Source organism: Ambystoma mexicanum, chromosome 3q, assembly GCF_040938575.1.
Source record: "Ambystoma mexicanum isolate Mex_15411 chromosome 3q, UKY_AmexF1_1, whole genome shotgun sequence".
NCBI lineage: Eukaryota > Metazoa > Chordata > Amphibia > Caudata > Ambystomatidae > Ambystoma > Ambystoma mexicanum.
In genome coordinates, this window is record NC_090926.1 from 794,656,297 (window position 1) to 794,674,495 (window position 18,199).

The 18,199-nt window shown below is 48.2% G+C and overlaps 1 protein-coding gene across 6 annotated transcripts in view; it reads right to left on the minus strand.

The window, feature by feature from the left end:
• RAB37 (RAB37, member RAS oncogene family) overlaps positions 1–18,199 on the minus strand; it is a 545,872-nt gene that overhangs the window by 49,365 nt on the left and 478,308 nt on the right. For all 6 annotated transcript variants that reach the window (XM_069654871.1, XM_069654868.1, XM_069654870.1 and 3 more), the window contains one exon: positions 15,108–15,173. In XM_069654871.1, the coding sequence (XP_069510972.1) occupies positions 15,108–15,173 (66 nt within the window). The remainder of the gene's footprint in view (positions 1–15,107; positions 15,174–18,199) is intronic.

Sequence of the window (18,199 nt, forward strand, 5' to 3'; positions counted from 1 at the left end):
TGACTGCTCTCTGGCATCTGGTGTGCTTGACTCCTGGTGTGCTCAACGCCTCTCTGCTTGCCTCCCATCTGCCTGCCGGTATGCTTGACTGTTCTCTGCCAGCTGGTGTGCTCGAAACCTCTCTGACTGCTTGTGAACTTGCCCCCTGGTGTGCTTCTTTACTCATTGCCAGCTGGTATGTTTGACACCTCTCTGCCGGCTGGTGTGCTTGACTGCTCTCTGCCGGCTGGTGTGCTCAACGCCTCTCTGCCCGCTTGTGTGCTTGACCGCTCTCTGCCGGCTGGTGTGCTCAACGCCTCTCTGCCCACTTGTGTGCTTGCCTCCCAGTGTTCTTCATTGCTCTTTGCCCGCTGGTATGTTTGACTTTTCTCTGCCTGCTGGTTTGCTTGACTGCTCTCTGCCGGCTGGTGTGCTTGACTGCTCTTTGGCATCTGGTGCTCCCGACTCCTAGTGTGTTCAACGCCTCTCTGCTTGCCTCCCATCTGCCTGCATGCTTGACTGTTCTCTGCCAGCTGGTGTGCTCGAATCCTCTCTGACTGCTTGTGAACTTGCCCCCTGGTGTGCTTCTTTCCTCATTGCCAGCTGGTATGTTCGACTTCTCTCTGCCTGCTGGTGTGCTTGACTGCTCTCTGCCGGCTGGTGTACTCACTCTGCCTGCTGGTACACTTTCCCTCCTGGTGTGCTCGACGCCTCTCTGCCTGCTGGTGTGCTTGCCTCCTGGTGTGCTTAATTTCTCCCTACCTGCTGATGTCTTACCTCCTGGTGGGCTTGGCTCCTCTTTGACTGCTGGTGTGCTTCCAGCAAGACATCTTTCTTACATGGCACAAGTTTTTCCCGCTACGACGGCACACTTTCCTCCCCGGCTCAATACGCCTCACTTTTAGAGAGAAGGCAGCATGATGGCTCAGGCATCGAATAGAACAGCACTCCAGCAAGAAACATTTTGCCAGAGCACAGCTCCATTTTGTTCCGTCCAAAATCCTCTGCTGAACCTACTCTAGCTGAAGCATTTGGGATGGGAGGATAGCTCAGGAGCAACGTGCTCTCCTTGGAAGTAAGATGATGCAGAGCAACACAGGTTCAATCCACAGGTCTGCGCTTAGAAACCTCTGGGTATTAAGCACGTTACAAATAACCAATTATAATTATCTCAACCACAACCCTTTTTTGAAACCCCGCCCTGCAACTCTGCTAGCTAACAGAGGTTCGGCCAAAAGCCTCTTTAAGTACATGTGGCTCACCTATAGATAGTGCAGTCCGAGCTCATGACTTTGGTGGGTGATATTTCAATTTTATACAGTTAAAAAAATTAAGAAATTGATCTCCCAAAAAATGTTTCAAATAAGGATAGAACAATACGGAAAAATCACTACGCCACAAAAAAAAAAAAAATTGGTGTTAAACTAGATCGGATGAACCGAAGAGTGCGATTAGAATAGCTGGCAGAGGCGGAAGCAGGGGGAGCGCGAGCAGAGGGAGTACGTGTGTACCCGCGCATGCGCTTTCTGGAGCACAACAGCAGGCAGCAATGTATGGCAGCCAGCATCATACTCCGTTTCCACAGCAGCGGACCAGCGCAGCACGAGACTGCTTCTAAGACTTCACGCTATGAAAGCTGCGGGTGAAAGACTAGAAGGGTGTGCCTTCCCCTCTTCACCCCAGAGGCGCGGCCCTTTCAATTCACAGAGTCCAAAATACACACAGCAGTTTCTATGAAGTCCCTTTTCAGCTGTGCTCACAGTTTCTGGAGCAAAGGGTGAAATTCTCACACACATGATCGTTTCTGACTCGTCCAACCGATAAGAGAGCCCTAATGCAGCAGCTGCCCAGCGCCACACGCCTTCTGGCCACAGCTACAGGAAATGCATCTGCTAGTCCCCTCGAGAGGCCTCTTGAATGTGAACATGCATCTACAATAGACCCCTAAGGAGACCCCTTGAATGGGCCTTCTGACGCCTACTGTTTCTCCTTTCTCGCCAGGGCCAATATTGCCCTGCTCATCTTCAGAAATTCCAAGGGCTTGTGGTCATACAGCGGCATGCTCCGATTATTCCAAACAGGCTTTCTAACCAGCAGTGACAGATTTAAGGCAGGGCCCCGTGGACAGCAACTGACACAGGGCCCTAGGTGGGCGGGTCAAGGAGGGTGGGAATAGTTATTTGTGGTCACGAGTGCACAATGGCGAACTTTAGGGACAAAAGCTATTTTTTATAAAGTTGTCTTTATTACAGTTACCTGTGTCTAGGGGTTTGACTAACTAGAAACAGCTGGACCTCCTCAGCAGGCTTTGCTATCAATGGTAATATTGGAGGGTGAAGCCTGAAACCAATGTTGGAAATGAACATGTTTCAAGGCTAAGGGCAATAGAGAATGACATCTTATGAAGACCACACAATTTCCTAGAAACATTTCTCCAAGAAAGCTATTTGGATCCAATGTTTGTAATTACAACTGTGGAAATGTTTCACAAAAGTACAACACCATGTCGAAATATATCTTTCATAAGTACACGTCACAGTACAATAAATTCAGTATTGTGCATAAAATAAAAACAGTTCCTTTATAGACATTCTTGTGCAATAAGTGAAGTAAAAACACAATTGCCAGCTAAGCTTCATAAAATAATACAATGGGAAGACGCCAATAATAAAGTTTCCATTCATATATTGCACACCACAAAATTCTCTTGGTTTACACAGGAAAACCTGCATCCCGGATGGACAAAACAAATGTATAATCACATTCTTTTGATTGACCTGTTTCTATAATGTATATATATTGTCGGGTGTATTTATTATGTGATTTGTGCACTTTTCAAGGCATTGCTAGACAAATAATGATTTACGCCTTTTGATTACCAAGCCTTATAAATACTGATATGAAGTATACCTGGGCAAATCATGCAATCTCATCGTGCCAGATCTACCAACATTGGGAACCCATAAAAGCAATTCAGTTTTCAACTTTTGTTATGCACTCTCAAGAGTCACTAAACTCGAGTTAATGATAATTACTGGTTATGTAAATATCGATTCGCCAAACCACTAAACAGAGAGCCTATTCACATACAATAATCACCCAACAAAAGGTGGCACTGATTTATCGACCTTGGAAGGATGAAAGCCAGAGATGGCCTTGCCAGTATTAGAATCTTCGACCTGCAGATCATATACACACACACACACACACACATCAGAGAAACAAGTACTAAACCCACTGAGCTACCTTGTTACATAGTTATATACTGTCCAGTTATATAGCACACAACATAAACTTCGCTTGGCATATACGTGAAAACCTTGATTCAGGATGAGCAAAATAAACACCTCACATTCGTTTTGCTTGTCCCATTTCCATAATGAATACGTTGGGAGCCCATAAAAGCAATTCAGGTTGCTACTTTTCTGATTGGCCACCCCAGGTGCCACCCCAATATCCTAAACTATGATCATTATGTGTGTGTGCGCTCGTACTTCATGCTACTGCTGCATAAGTCAGTGCCCCACTTGCCCCCACCAGCCATAAGAGCCTGGACAGCCACTGCAAAGCACACTTTAAGCATTTGTGCGGCACATTTGTTTTTTGGGGGACCAAGCTGGCAGGAAAGTCAGCTGTCAAGACTGCCAACAAGTAATCTGTGGACCAAGTGAAGTGACACTTCTGTTTTTGCCCCTCGAGGTGCCTCAATGATCCTACTGACCCCCACTCTTTTACCATTCTATCACTGCCTGCGGCCTGATAGCCATTGCTGTAGGTTTACATGGCATATAGAAGATTTCATTCTGCATCAACTATACTGGGTGCATTGTAAATGCGAAAAAACCCTGCTTTTTGCCTGCATTTCATCAACACCTAGATGTGCACTAATTGGCTTAAACTGCCTGCTTCACAAAGCTGTCACAACCAAACACCAATCTATGCACCCACGCGCCTCGGTTTCATGGGAAACTCGAACATTTGGTCAATCTCTTCCCCAGGAGCCTCCCTTCTTGCCCCCTTCTTGCTCGCCTGCTTTGATGCCACTTGTGGCATTCAGCGTTTTACAGCTCGAAAATATATAACTAAATACAATACATAGCTTCCAAATGGATACATGTCATGAGGGTCTCCTTTGTCCAGTCCAAGCTTTTTAATCAACAGCATGTTGAATACTGTGATTTGAAGTCCTTTGTTTATAATAAAAAGTTGAACTCCATGTGACAAAGTGAGATGTGATGTTGGCCATCCAGGACAGAAGAGGGTGGCCCCCAGGATATGAGAAGGGTTGGGGGAGGTGGCTCGGTGCAGCACCTCATGGAGTCATCCACTCGGCCCCTCCTGACTTCCATTGTCGGCAGGAACCCTAACGACGCCTAATGCACCTGCCGCACCCCCATAGTGACGCCACTGTCTGGAGTCACAGCCAGGGCTCAAGTCGAGGGTAGACGCGGGTGGACTCAGTCCCGCCACCCCCCAACTAAAATGAGAAACATTGAAAGTCGTCTTTGAATGTATGAATTAAAGCAATCTCAGGGTTCGCAGTCAGGTTTGCAGACCGGACCCTTCACCACTGCACTATATAACCTGATGAAAAATAACAAACAAGTAAAGGTGAAATGTCCCATTTCGGTACTGCAAGCTCCAGGAAAACATTAGTATTGGTTATTTGAGTTTAAAACATGCACACCTTTTAACGTTTTAAAAAATACTATTAGAAGAAAATCTCCCCTCTTGGTTTTGTGTGTGTGTTGATTTTATGAAAGGCAAATGCCATTCGTCCTGTGTAAATAGGGTGGTTATGCAGAGCCATTTTAATGAAATGGGCCTATTCCACCTTGATATGCTAATTTCTGGCGAAGACACACCCACCTGCGTTTGTTGATGAGTCCACCCACTTTTATTTTTAGGACTTGACCCCTGGTCACAGCAGAAAGGGCCTTGTGTCCTCTGTCTCAGAGAGAGACTGGGAAGGAAAGGGGTGGGGCAGGGCACAGGGACCCGCTCGCCGTTTGTCCACCTGGCGACCGTTAAATCCACCTCTGGTAACCAGGGTGGTAACAAAACCAAAATTTCCGGGGGATGGGGGGTAGGAGGGGGCTAATTGGTGATGGAAGGGGCCACCGCATAACATATATGCTGAAGAAAAAGCAAGCGCGCACAAACTCTCTAGCCTCGGACGCGAAAGGACACAATCAGTGCTGGAAATGGAAAACATTTATTGGGGGAACCGTCACTTCTTAGGAGGGGCGGGGCTTTGAGGAAAAGGGGGCGTGGCCAAGAGGCGTGGCCCTAAACCAGATTGCGCAGCACAGTATCTCTATATACAACCCAATCCTGTCGATTTGCATAAAAGCAAAGAGCATTATGGGAACAACATAATGGCCACAATTTTAAATGTTAAACATGTCTTATAGTGATTCATTAAGAAACCCTTTTAAGCAAATAATGGACTCTTCTGTTTTGATTGGTCACAATAGTCACCCTAAAAAGAGATCTCTGTAAAATGCAGGATATATACCAGTTTGAACAGCTGCCAAATTGTATGTGAGGCTTCGCCAGTTTGTGTGTGTATGGACTGAGCTCATCTTGTTCCGGCCCATTTCTTGCACTGCACATAATGTGCCTATATGATGGTTTGCATCCGTGAGGAAGGGGGCTAAAGTGAGCACTTGATTTTGCTGAGGCAAATGGACAATAGAAGTCTTGAAAGTAGCAGCTTCAAAGTTTTTCTGCGTTTATGCAAGTACATTTTTCTGCATCTTTGAGACAAAGTAACAATGTCATGTTATCCTCTTATGCTGTAGTGCTATGTCATGCTTAGCTCTTATGTTATTAAGCTATGTATCTAGGTCATGCTGTGCTATGATAATCTGTGCTATATTTATTTTGCTATGCAATGTTGCTCTACATTTTGATATGTTAGGTTATGCCATGTCACACTATGTTATGTTACTATGTTCTTATAATGTGCCAAATCAGCACTGCAGTAGTTTCATCGCACCTAAGGTTAGGCTGTGCAGTGTTTTGCTATGTGGTTATGCGGTACTAGAAATGCAGAGCACTCACTGTACATCAGGCTGAAGTGTATGCATGCACCGTCATTTGTCAGGCTGCCACATTACGATCCACACTAGGAACCCTGAACTGTGCAAAATTGCACACTCAGAACACAGTGCTACACAGAGGGCGATGTGAGCGGGAACTAAAGGGTACTACGTTTCACTACTTTCTGGTAAAATCATTCCCTTTTTGTCGCGCTGAGAACAGTTCCTAAGGACAGTCCATTTTTGCTGCCCCGTTACTGGGACTCGAACCTGGGCCCTGCTCCATCGTCACATCACTCTGAACTGTCTTCTAGTGGCTTGCTGCTGGTTATTTCAGGAGCCTTCTTAGGACTTAAAGCCCATTCCCGAGCCTCCACATGGCCGAGCTCCCACAGTGATCAGTGTTTGTCTTCTGGATTAAAGCACGATTAACGTAACATTGCTGCAGGCACAGCTGTGTGTGCAAATACTGTCTGTGGGTGGGAGTGGTGGTTTTAGACTTTGGCATGTCCCTTAAAACGTGTGAATGGCAGGGGATTGGAAAAGGGAGGGTGTTTGAATCTACATGCCTCGGGAGACAATGACAGAAAGGATTTTTTTAATTTTATTTCACTGTCTTTCTTTTGGTCTTGGTAGTACAGTTGTAAAACATAGTTGTGGGGGGATGAATTGAAGGAAAGGCAGTACACCCAGGGGTTGTATTGGCGATGCGGGGGGCAGTGAGGGTGTGTGAGGCAAGGGGCTGATGGGCACATGGCAAAAAAGGGGTTGGGCAGCAGGGAATTTAGTTCCACTGCATATTTTATACACCTGATATTCAAGGACATACGAATGGCAGATTAGTGTTTTACAAATGACACGAAGCATTTCAGACGGGAACTTTTACAACCGACATTAATAGAGCAAGCCCGACCTCTGGTGGCCAAAGGATAAACTATTTGTAATCCAGTGGAAGGGACGAGTTTACTTGGAAAGCTGGTCAAATTTATCCTCGTCCATTGGCATTTGTTTTAACCAGTTACTCTTTTTAATCCACGTCGACATGTCGTCGTTGGTGCTTTCCCTCCTGCACGTAGGCAGACGAGCGGTGTCTTCCTCCAGTTGCTACAAGGAGAGTCGTGCGGTGGGGAGGCCAGGCCATAGCAGTAAACTGGACCCGAGAACTCCCTGCCAGAGTGATCAGTGTACATTAGAGGCCGAACACTTTCTCGGGAACATCTAGGGTTTCTTGATTGAAGGTGAATACTAAAAGGTTGATACTGGGACGACCTAATATCAATCCGAACTAGCAGAGCAATACCGTCACGGGCGTCAAGTAGCACTTAACACATCTGCACATGCCAACATTATCCATTCCATTCGGGAGACGGTGGTCCCGTCCGGGTTTTACCTTTGCATTATGGTATCTTCTAGTCCTGGATTTGTAATGGGGAAGTTCCAGAATGCAAAGTTAAAACCAGGACTGGATCATAGCAACTCCCTCATGGAATCCCACACCAGCCCAGTGACTTTAAACTATGGAATCACAGCGACGCGGCTGTCCCATAGGCAGAGGCGTAGCCAGGATTGTGTAACAAGTGGGGCCTGGAGCTAGTCTAGTAGGGCCCATCCTAAGCGGAGCCTGCAGAGGGAAGTGCATTTGTTCTAATTAGGCAGGAGAGACAAAGCATGGGTAGGGTGCTCAAACCATTCAAAGGGGATTCATTAGAAGAGCCAAGTCACCAACAGTGCACAGAAGATGTTTCCAATGCATTTTCATAGTGTAGTACCTTCCCCCTACACCAACGTCTCCTTCAAAGAATAACACTCAATTTGGCTTTCTTGCACCCATAAACATCAGTTAAACATACCATGTCCTGTTAAAAATTGTTCATGGTCCAATGACCCTCCCCGGGCCCCAGCCTCTCATACACAGACACACACACACACACACACACCTACAAAGACATACACACACACAAACACACACACATAGACACATACAGGCACATAAACTCATGCACATTTATGCACATTCATCTACCAGTCACATACCCACACAGTTTCTCTGTCATTCACACAAGCACCCAGAACATTCATACTGCATTCTCATTCACACCCGTTCTCGCACCAGTGTACACCCTTCACACTGCATTAATTCATACGAATGCACTGCACCACCCCCTCGAATACCTACATATGTACATACGCACACACGTGCACTTACACACACCCTACCAAGCATGCACATAGAAATTCATACCTACATAAATCCTCACGCATACACACAAACAAAAACACGTTTTCATCCATTACCGGTTTCCCTCCAAACTCGCCCCACGACTGCCTCCTCAGCTGGTCTGCAGGCCCCCGGCTCCTGCACAGACAGAAATTCCTGACATGCACGCAGCAGGGTCCGTTTTCTGGCTCATCTGCCCAATGCGTGGATTTCCTGGAGAGCGAACCCTGCTGCTCAGGCTGCACAGTGGCTGTTGTAAATGCCCGCTCAGTGATGCTGAGTGGGCATTTACAGATTTTGGGTGTGCCTTGCCCCTCAGGCCCTACCCTGTCTACGCCTCTGCTCCTAGGCGACACCGCCAGGCTGCCCTGGGTCTTCTTTCCATTAATTACAGGTTATTGGCAAGCCAGTACTGCAACTGTTCATAGAGCAAGTAATTGTGACACATGTGTGCATGCCCAACTTTTGCCGGATATTAATTTACACTATAGGAGCCTCAACTATACTATGCCTCCCCACCCTCCTCCAGTGAACTGGGCCACACTACAGAGCTGCTCCACACTCGATGACAGCGTTCACAGCATGGCGAACATTTATTTGTATTTTTTATTGTATTTTAGCCGACCATTCGACTTTTCACAGTGCAAAGCAATACAGAATAAACGTCTTTCCATGCTTTACTTGACAAAACTATAACACAAGCATCGAGGGATGAACAACTGCCCCTACAATCTAGCACAGGGTATAGGCCGCAAGCCTGCAACACCTGCTCGACGTGCACAGTGAGGGAGACTTCGTGAGCAGCTGTTAGCCTGTCCCAAAACATCTCTGACGATAGTATATCTTCCCTCTCCACCCCTAAATCCCACGTACCTCTGCACTCCAACAGCACATGTCTGCAGGACTGCACTCTGGCTTCCTCACACAACTGGCAATGATGTATTTACCTGCGTACACTTATTACAATGAGACAGCACTTCACCTGTAGGTACCAGGTTGAGACAGACTCTTAAGAAATCGCGTCTCAGCTTTGAACTAGGGAAGTGTCTCTTCGGGGTATGACGCCAATATTTTTATGAAAGGGTGAGAGCCAGAGGCGTCGCTAGGAGGGTGTGCGGGGGCTATAGCCCTGGGTCTTTTGGTTGTAGCCCCGGATAGAAGCTCAGTGGCTACAAGAAAAGACTAGCTAGTCCCGAGTCCAGACATCCCCGACATTAGCATAGTTTTTTTGTTTTCACACAAAGTAACTGCGCCACACAGTAATAATTTTCAAGGATTTGGAAAGACGAGGCCGACGCGCATAATTCGGAAGACACTTGTTGAAGGAGGGATTGCAACCCGAGACTATGCAGAGTTTTAAGATGGATTATAGTCAGATGATAATACTTTCCAGCCCGGATATGTGTTACGAGCATATGGCCTATTTTGAAAAAGGCTCCGGTGAAGCCGAAACATGCGTCAATAAAAAGGGCACACAAGTGATTTGCTTAAACCTTGCAAATACAAATCCTTGAAAACTATTACTGTGTGGCACGGTTATTTTGTGTGAAAACAAAAAAATGTATTCACTAATCCACAGAGGTAGGGGCAATTGGTTCCTCCGACAATTTTTCACACCAACGCGACACATTTGAACAAGAATAAATAGGTTGCAAGACATAGGGAGTTGTACCCCCACCAAAACACCCCCAAACAGTTTTTTCATCCAACATTAGCATAGCCCCAGATATTTTCCAGACCTAGCAATACCCCTGGTGAGACTGATTTTGCCAGAGTGAGTTTGCGCATACTATCAATCGTGCAGATCCAATCCATGCGCAGCAGAGCACTCTTAACTTTCATGGGATTGATTATTAAGGTCTCTGTTTCGCTTTCACACTCCAACAAAACCTCAGACAAGAACAAATTTAAGTCCAACAAAAACGGAGAGGAAGCCTGTTCCAAAAGGGCACCCATGTCTTCATATAGGGAATTGGCCTGTGAGACCAATGAGATGAGCGTCCATTCTACCTGCCCCTGGAGAGACCTAAAACCTAGCTTGTACCTCAAGCTGGCTACAGGCAAACTCTGGGGGAGACCCAGCACCCTCTTCCACAGTCAGCCCTCCACTCTCGCCCAATGTGTTCAACATGCCATATGGAGTGATGTGGAATAAACTCCCACTGGCGATGCACTGGGAAGTAAACAATTTAGTCTGAAAACAATACTATTTGTCTAGATTGTAATGTGTTGGTGCTCTTTGTTTTTCTTGTTCTGTGTTTGCACCGTGATGCCTGCGGACTCCGGCGCAATATAAACAAACATTATGTTTCTATTCCATAGAAGAGAAGCAGAATCACTTTGGTGGTGTAGAATCTTATGGGTGGCAGCAATGACAATTTACAAAAAGTGGTCAGGAGTTTTTTCATTTGACATGACAGCGGGGGACACTTTTTCATCGAGGTCTAGGTCCAGGTGTACGTAGTGGGAAAAGAGTACATTTTAAAACCAAGGTACACCACCACCTTCTCTACCGGAATCACATGTTCCCCTAAGGACCATCTGAAATTTGGGGCATCCCTTTTGAAAATCATTATTTTAAATTTTTTGGGATTAAATAATAGGTACATTTCCCTGGCATAATCACCCAAGGAGCTCAAAAGACATTGAAGGCCGACTGTAGTGTGGTCTAAGAGGACAATGTCGTCTGCGTACGCTAGCCACCTCACTGGCCACAAGCCAATCTTGGGGCGAGCCAGCGACAACGTGCCCAACATTTCCTCCATGTCTGCTAAATAAAGGTTGAAGAGAAGGGGGGCCAACCCCCTTCTCGACCCGGATCCGGGGCGGATAGATTATCAAGAGCATTCAACCGGACCCTCAGGACAACATTCTCCTTCAACCCTGCAAGTACAGCCAGGAGCAGCCTCCGGAGCCCCCCAAGACTCCAGATTTTACCACAGGCGCTCCCTACTGATCGTTTCAAAGGTCTTGGAAAGATCTACTCGGGGCCCACAGATCACCGGGCCCGCCTTCACCCAAGACCTTTCACAAATCATATTCAGCACCGTCCCATTTAGCGATGTAGATAGACCTCTGCGAAAGCCTGATCGGAACCTTGATAAGATGTTATTTTGCTTGACACAAGACGCCAACTCCCTCAGCAACAACCCTACGAAAAGCTTGCTCTCCACATCAAGGAGGGTGATCGGGCGGTAGTTCACCAGATATGCTGATCTCCAACTTTGTGAAAATCGGGACAAATATCCAGGACTTCCATGAGGGAGGAAAACACCTCTCATTTCCCCAATGTGGAGAGCCAAGAGCCTAGACCACAATGCTACATTTCCCCTTAAGACCTGGTAGGTCAGACCATTGGGGCCAGGTGCCCTTGATGGAGATGACTTGCATATTAGCTCAGAAACAGAGTCATCCGAGTACTCCAGCTGCCAGGGTATATTAGTGAACCTATTGAAGGAGTTTGGAGACAATTATTTGTACTACTAGCACTAAAGAGATCACACCACGTTGTCTCTGCAACTACATTGCTTTGCAGGTCTGATTGCGAGACCTCGGAGCGGTTAAGAAGAGCCCAGAAATGTCACAAGTTATTATTAGTCAGAGCTCCCAGCATTCATTCACAGTCCTTTTGGAGGCAAAGGGCCTTAGGACCAATTTCTATAGTCCCTCCCGAGACACCCTATTCTAGCCCTGTATTCCTCCACCCTTAGGAGTTCCAATCTTAAATCCCTCAGCGCTTTATGCAGTTTCTTTTTCACCCACGTTTCCTCGTCTAACGAGTGCGAGTGGATAAATTGCTTATGAGGATCCAACCGAGATGGAGCCCACAGAAAATCCTGAAAGTTTAGCGGACTGCACAATTCCACTAAACGGGAATCGGAAGTACCGAGGCAATATCTTTGCAACTTATGAGTCAGACATATGCCGTCCATTCTATACCTTATGAGCCTGCTCTTCCCATTATTTACCATCACAGATTGGCATCGTCCAGTCGGTAGCCTGGAAAATTCCCACACCAAGGAGCCTTCCAGCTCACTGTGATCCCTACTGCCCCCGTCCGTAACATGGAATTCGGGCCAGATCTCAAAGAGGGTAGGAGAGAGAAATACATAATCAGGAAATCCCACGCCTCCAGGTTGCAGCCCGATGCACATTCCCCTTTACTGAGCCATTTGCCATAGCCAGGTTCCAGTCGGAAAGAAACGATAGCCATCTCTTCCCGTTGGACATCGATCTCTTTGTAGCCAGTCTACCATTTGGGTGGGATATCAATGCATTGTGCATTGAAATACCCCGCCAGGAGGATACCCGCTCCAGAAAATGGTGCTTTTATTTGCAATAATATTTCGGCAAGGGACTCCAAGAAGATTGCAAGCGCTGACCAGACCGGCTTCCAATATAAGTTAATTACTACCATTGGTTGTAACCGATCACTGGCACCCAGCCCTAATTTGACTGCCAGCAACCCCTTTGTCTTTGAGGGAATAACTTATCTCTGTTGTTACAGAGTTATGGATAGGAATAAGTAGGTCCCCGATGACCTTCCACTTTTCCGATGTGCGGCTGACTGATGTAGAGTAGTAAAACCCTCCATCTGGAAGGAGCCATGGTTCTTGGAGGCAAATTAAATCATTACAACCAAAGATGGCCTCTTCCAGGACCTCTTTTTAAAAGAGTTGAAACCCAGCGCATTCCAGCTTACAAACCACCACTCCTTTGCCGCTAGAGAAGCTCTTCCACTACCCCCAGTTTCTGAAAGACTTAGCTTAGGATTTCGGGGAGCAGAGACCCGGCCTTCATCTTGAACATGCAATTCACCAGGACACACTTTGGAGAGCACAACATGCAAGCAAATCACCAGGACACACTGTGGAGAGCACAGCATGACATGCAAACGACCTTGACACACTGTGGAGAGCACAGCATTGCATTCAAACCACCAGGACACACCATGGAGAGCATTGCATACAAACCACTAGGACACACTAAGGAGAGCACAGCATGGCATGCAAACCACCTGGACACACTGTGGAGAGCATGGCATGCAAACCACCAGGACACACTGCGGAGAGTTAGACTTGACAGGCCACTGGCAGTCTAGAGCATACAGTGCTATCCTCACGCCACTTGCACACACGGCTGGTGTGCCAGGAGTACAGTAGTCAGTCAGGGTGGAGGGGCCACCATTCCCAAGCACAGGCTTCACAGTGGAGAATCAGGGGATTTTGGAACAGCCTCAGACTTCTTTCCCCAACTGTTGTCTCTATGGGAGCAGTACGAAGGGTCCTGGGAATGCGAGTGTGTGTGTGTCCCGACCACACCTTCGTTGCAAACAACGTAGGGATGGCCCTTTCATTTCAAATGTGTCAACTCTTGGTAAATCGCAGAGCAAATTGCACATGAAGGTGTATTTCTTCGTCAAACAATGACTACAAGCGGAGAGGCTTATCACAAAAGCTCTTTTGATGTGTCTAAGTCTTGACATTAGAAAGACCTAGAGGACAGTTTAAAGAGATCTTATGTTTTCCTATGTTAGGTGTGAAATAATGAAGGATTCCTTGCTTTTAGGATTATAAAAAAGGGAAAGGTATATTATGCGTGTTTGCGCCAAAGTTTATGTCTGTGTGAGCGCGCGCACGCATGTGAGAAAGGTACCGTTTTGTGTAGGTCCTAGACCGTGTCATGAGGGACACCGGGGTGCGCAGGCATTTATTGAGACAGGCTTCAGGATTTGATTTCGGCACCAAGGAGGCGGCAGCACAGGCATATATGTTGCTGAGACAAACCACGTATGTTCTTTGGGGCACTAGCAGGGGGGACATGCGTTTACAGTGGCAATGTATTGTTGAGACCAGCCTCATTACTTTCTCTGGACACAACCAGCATGCAGGAGGGGCTGACCCATGATCCAATTTGGGCAGAGCCTGCTTGGAAGCTGGGCAGTGTTAGCATAGGTTGTTTAGACCGGCCTCAGGGGTTTTCTTTGAAGGGAGACGTCATCATCACGTGTTGCAAAATGCTCCTGTGTTCTGTTGGTAACCTGGCATATATTGGAGCAGTGCTGGTCATTGGGGCGGCTCTCGGGGGATCCAAGATCCGGCACCAGATGTGTAGCCGGATCTCGGGATCCGGCCAGAGTCAGCCGTCCAAGACCATGAGCGCGCTCGAAAACTTAAAAAGAAAAAAAAAGCGCCCGCGAAGGCAGCATTGCCTTTTACCGCGGCTTTAGCACTGGTGTGTAATGCACAAGGCTCGCTACATGTACAACGGATTCTTTTCTGTTGTACATGTAGCGAGCATTGTGCTGGATGCCCACTACGAGCCCCGCCCCCTCTAGACCATCTACCCAAAACCTTAGTGGATTAGTTTAGGCGAGGTCGTTAGGCGCAGTTCAGGGAAAACGTTGTCACCCCTGCACTTAACAAATGCGCCAGCTGCCACTGCCCCAGCCCGTAGTGGTATTGTCAGAGGGGAGCCCTGAACCCCAAGAAGATGGCTGGTTATGTATAACTCCCTTCTCTGGCCACACATTGGGTGAACCAGATCTCTACCTTAAAAAACAGGACTTCGTCCATGTCCCCTCCCACACACCTCCCCCACCCCCTAACCCCAACCCCCGCAGCCACCCACCCAGCCAGCACCTCCCACGCGGTATACTCCCCTGCCTGCAGTACATATGAAAAGTCATCGGGTGCCATCTTTTAGCCAGTGGATGATAGCATCGTTCATAGGGCTGAAGTTTGGGGGAGGGGGGAGGGGCTGTGACCTTGCAGCATAACAAGAAAATAACGAGGCAACTGAAAAACAGGAAGCATGCGACAGCCGCAGCAGAAACCATACAATGTTGCAAGCAGCGAGGCACGTACCTTATTGCCAAGAAGCATAATGACCACATCCTTCTGAGCGTATTCGCTTATCTCTGTGAGCCAGGCCTGCAAAAGAAGATGGCATCGTGAGCAGAGTCCTACCAAAACACCAGAACCTGGGGATGGGAGAGGGATAGAGCTCCCAGAGTCTGGGGATTCGAGAGCCCTTTAAAACCTAGAGCATGGAGGTTGGGAGCACCTCCTAGAACATAGAATCTGGGGGTGGAAGTGTCACCTAGAACCCAGAGTCTGGGAGTGGGAGAGCCACCGAGAAGCCACAGTTCAGGGGGGAGAGGCTCACAGAGAACAAGAACCCAGTGTCCAGGGATGGGAGAGCCAGCGAGATTCCTGAGCCTGGTGATGAGAGTGCAACCAAGAACTCACAGTCTGGGGGTGGGAGTGTCACCTACAACCCATAGTCTAGGGATGGGAGAGTCACTCAAGACGAGAGGGCGTGGGAGAGCAACTGAGACACCAGAGTCTGGGATTCAAAAGCCATATAAAACCTAGAGTGTGGAGATGGGAGCACCACCTAGAACCCAGAGCCTGGGGATGGGAGTGCAGCTGAGAGCTCGCAGTCTGGGGGTGAGTGTGTCACCAAGAACACACAGTCTGGGGATGGGAGCACCACCTAGAGCCCATAGCCTGGGTTGGGAGTGCAACCAAGAACTCACAATCTGGGGGTGGGGAGTCTTAGAGAACCCATAGTGAAGGGGTGGGAGTGTCGCTGCAAACGAGAACCCAGAGTCTGGGGGTGGGAGCCTAGAGTCTGGGGGTTCAAGAGCCATTTAAAAGCTAGAGTATGGAGATGGGAGTGGCAAAAAGAACTGAGAGCCTGGGGGTGACAGTGTAACTGAGAAACCACAGTCTGGGGATGTGTGTGTTACCAAGAACCCAGAGTCTGGGGATTCAAGATCCATTTGAAACCTAGTGTATGGAGATGGGAGCATCACCTACAAACCAGACCCTGGAGGTGGAAGGGGGGTGGAAGCATCACCGTGAATCTGTAGTCTATGGATAAGAGTGCCACCAAGAACCCAGAGTCTGTGGATGGGAGTGTCACCAAGAACCCACAGTTTGTGGATGGGAGTGCCACCAAGAACCAGAGTTTGTGGATGGGAGTGCCACCAAGAACTCGAAGTCTATGGATGGGAGTGCCACCAAGAACCAGAGTTTGTGGATAGGAGGGCCACCAAGAACCCAGAGTTTGTGGATGGGAGTGCCACCAAGAACCCGAAGTCTGAGGATGGGAGAGCTGCCGAGAGCCCAGTCTTAGTATAGGAGTATCAGGGTAGCCTGGAGGATCCTAATTGGTCAGTAGAGCAGGCACAGCTACAACAGCCAGATGATGCGAAGCGTGGCTGAACACTCTAGCTGGACATTAAGGACACCATAGGATATCCAGACACAACCCAAAACCCACAGCGTCACAAAAGGCAAGCAACCCAAAACACACAGTCCATCCAGCCAGTATACAGGCGATGGTGGAAAGCAGTGCCCAAGTTGTTGTGGCACCCCATCAACCTCCGTGTGTCCAAATCTTGACAACGGGATAGCGTCAGAGCAGAGAGTAAGGAAGAACCCAGAGGCTGCGTCCAGGCTAGCAAGCAATATGATCCCTGAGGGCCTGGAGAAGGGCTGAGAGCGCACCCTGGGCATAGCTGTCCACAGGCCTGCACACAGGAGGCCCCGAGGACCCAGGCGCCACCCTGCCCTTAAGTCGTCAGCAAGAAACCGAGTGAGGCGAGGCCTGTGCAGTCGGACTCTCTCATTGCATCAACACTGTCCATTGAGGAGAACCAGCTACTGAGCTTTAGTCCCGGTGAATGGATATCTCACCTCTTCGCTTCTTGTATGGCGATCTGGGGGGTCAGTGGGGCTGTTAAACACTCTGGTAATCTTGCAGTCTCTGCACAAGGAAGAAGGTGGCAAGGAGGCAGTCACGCCAAGAACGACTGAATGCTTTGTTGGAAGGATTTGGGAAGTGTGGAGCCTGGAGCAATAGGTCACATTTTTAGGCCTGTGGTCACATGTTGAGGTGTTGCAGTGATAGGCTGGTTTGGAATGAACACTGGCTCCATTAGGATGCTGGGGTTTGTTAATTAGCTCTTGTTCATGTGCGCGAGTACTGGTGATCGGCAGAGCACGCTCTTGGACAGAGTTTATCCGTGCTCACCCATCAGGCGTGAACTACTTCCAGGCCAGGCTCTACATAAGGAGATAACCTGGCTGTGTTCCTGGACAAGGACTGTAGAAAATATAAAAGCACTTTTCACTAGATAGGGAAGGCTTTGGGTCAGTGGCACAACGCCATTGAGCTAATCAGGCTCCAGTCCACCCTCCCCCCAAATGTGAGTTGAGGGGTGGGGCTTCCACACTTTCTTTTTGTTATGCAGAGAGGGGAGGGAAGCCATTCCTGAAACTTGCAGCGTTAAAGGCAGGGCTTTAAGTGTGTACCAGGGCTGGGGCCAAGCCACAGCAGGCTTCGTTCTGAGAGGGGCCCTGCCGGGTCTCACCAATGTCCCCGGGAAGCAGCATCGGCTAGAGGACAAAGCTATGTTTCTAAAGCCTGGAGCGCTCACTCATGTGCCAGAGTTCCAGGCTTCAGAAATAAATGCCTTTAATCCAGAATGTTGGCACCAGCACCTGCGCCGGCATGACCATCATCAAAGAAAAGGTGTAGCTGTTGGAAGCTGAGGCCTTTTTCTCTAAAGCCTGAAGCTCCAGCTCATTCGCGGGAGCTTCCGGCTTTAGGACAAAAGGCCTAGATATCCTGGTAGAGAAACTGAACACCACAGCCTGTGCATGCAATCAATGAAGCACTTACATCAAAGCCCCAATAAAGCTCCTGCAAGATCTCAAGGTAGAGAAGCTGAACACTGCAGCCTGTGAAGCTCCTGCAAGATCTCCTGGTAGCGAAGCTGAACACTTCAGCCTGTGCATGTAATCAATGAAGCACTTACATGAAAGTCCCAATAAAGCTCCTGCAAGATCTCCTGGTAGAGAAGCTGAACACTGCAGCCTGTGAAGCGCCTGCAAGATCTCCTGGTAGCGAAGCTGAACACTTCAGCCTGTGCATGTAATCAATGAAG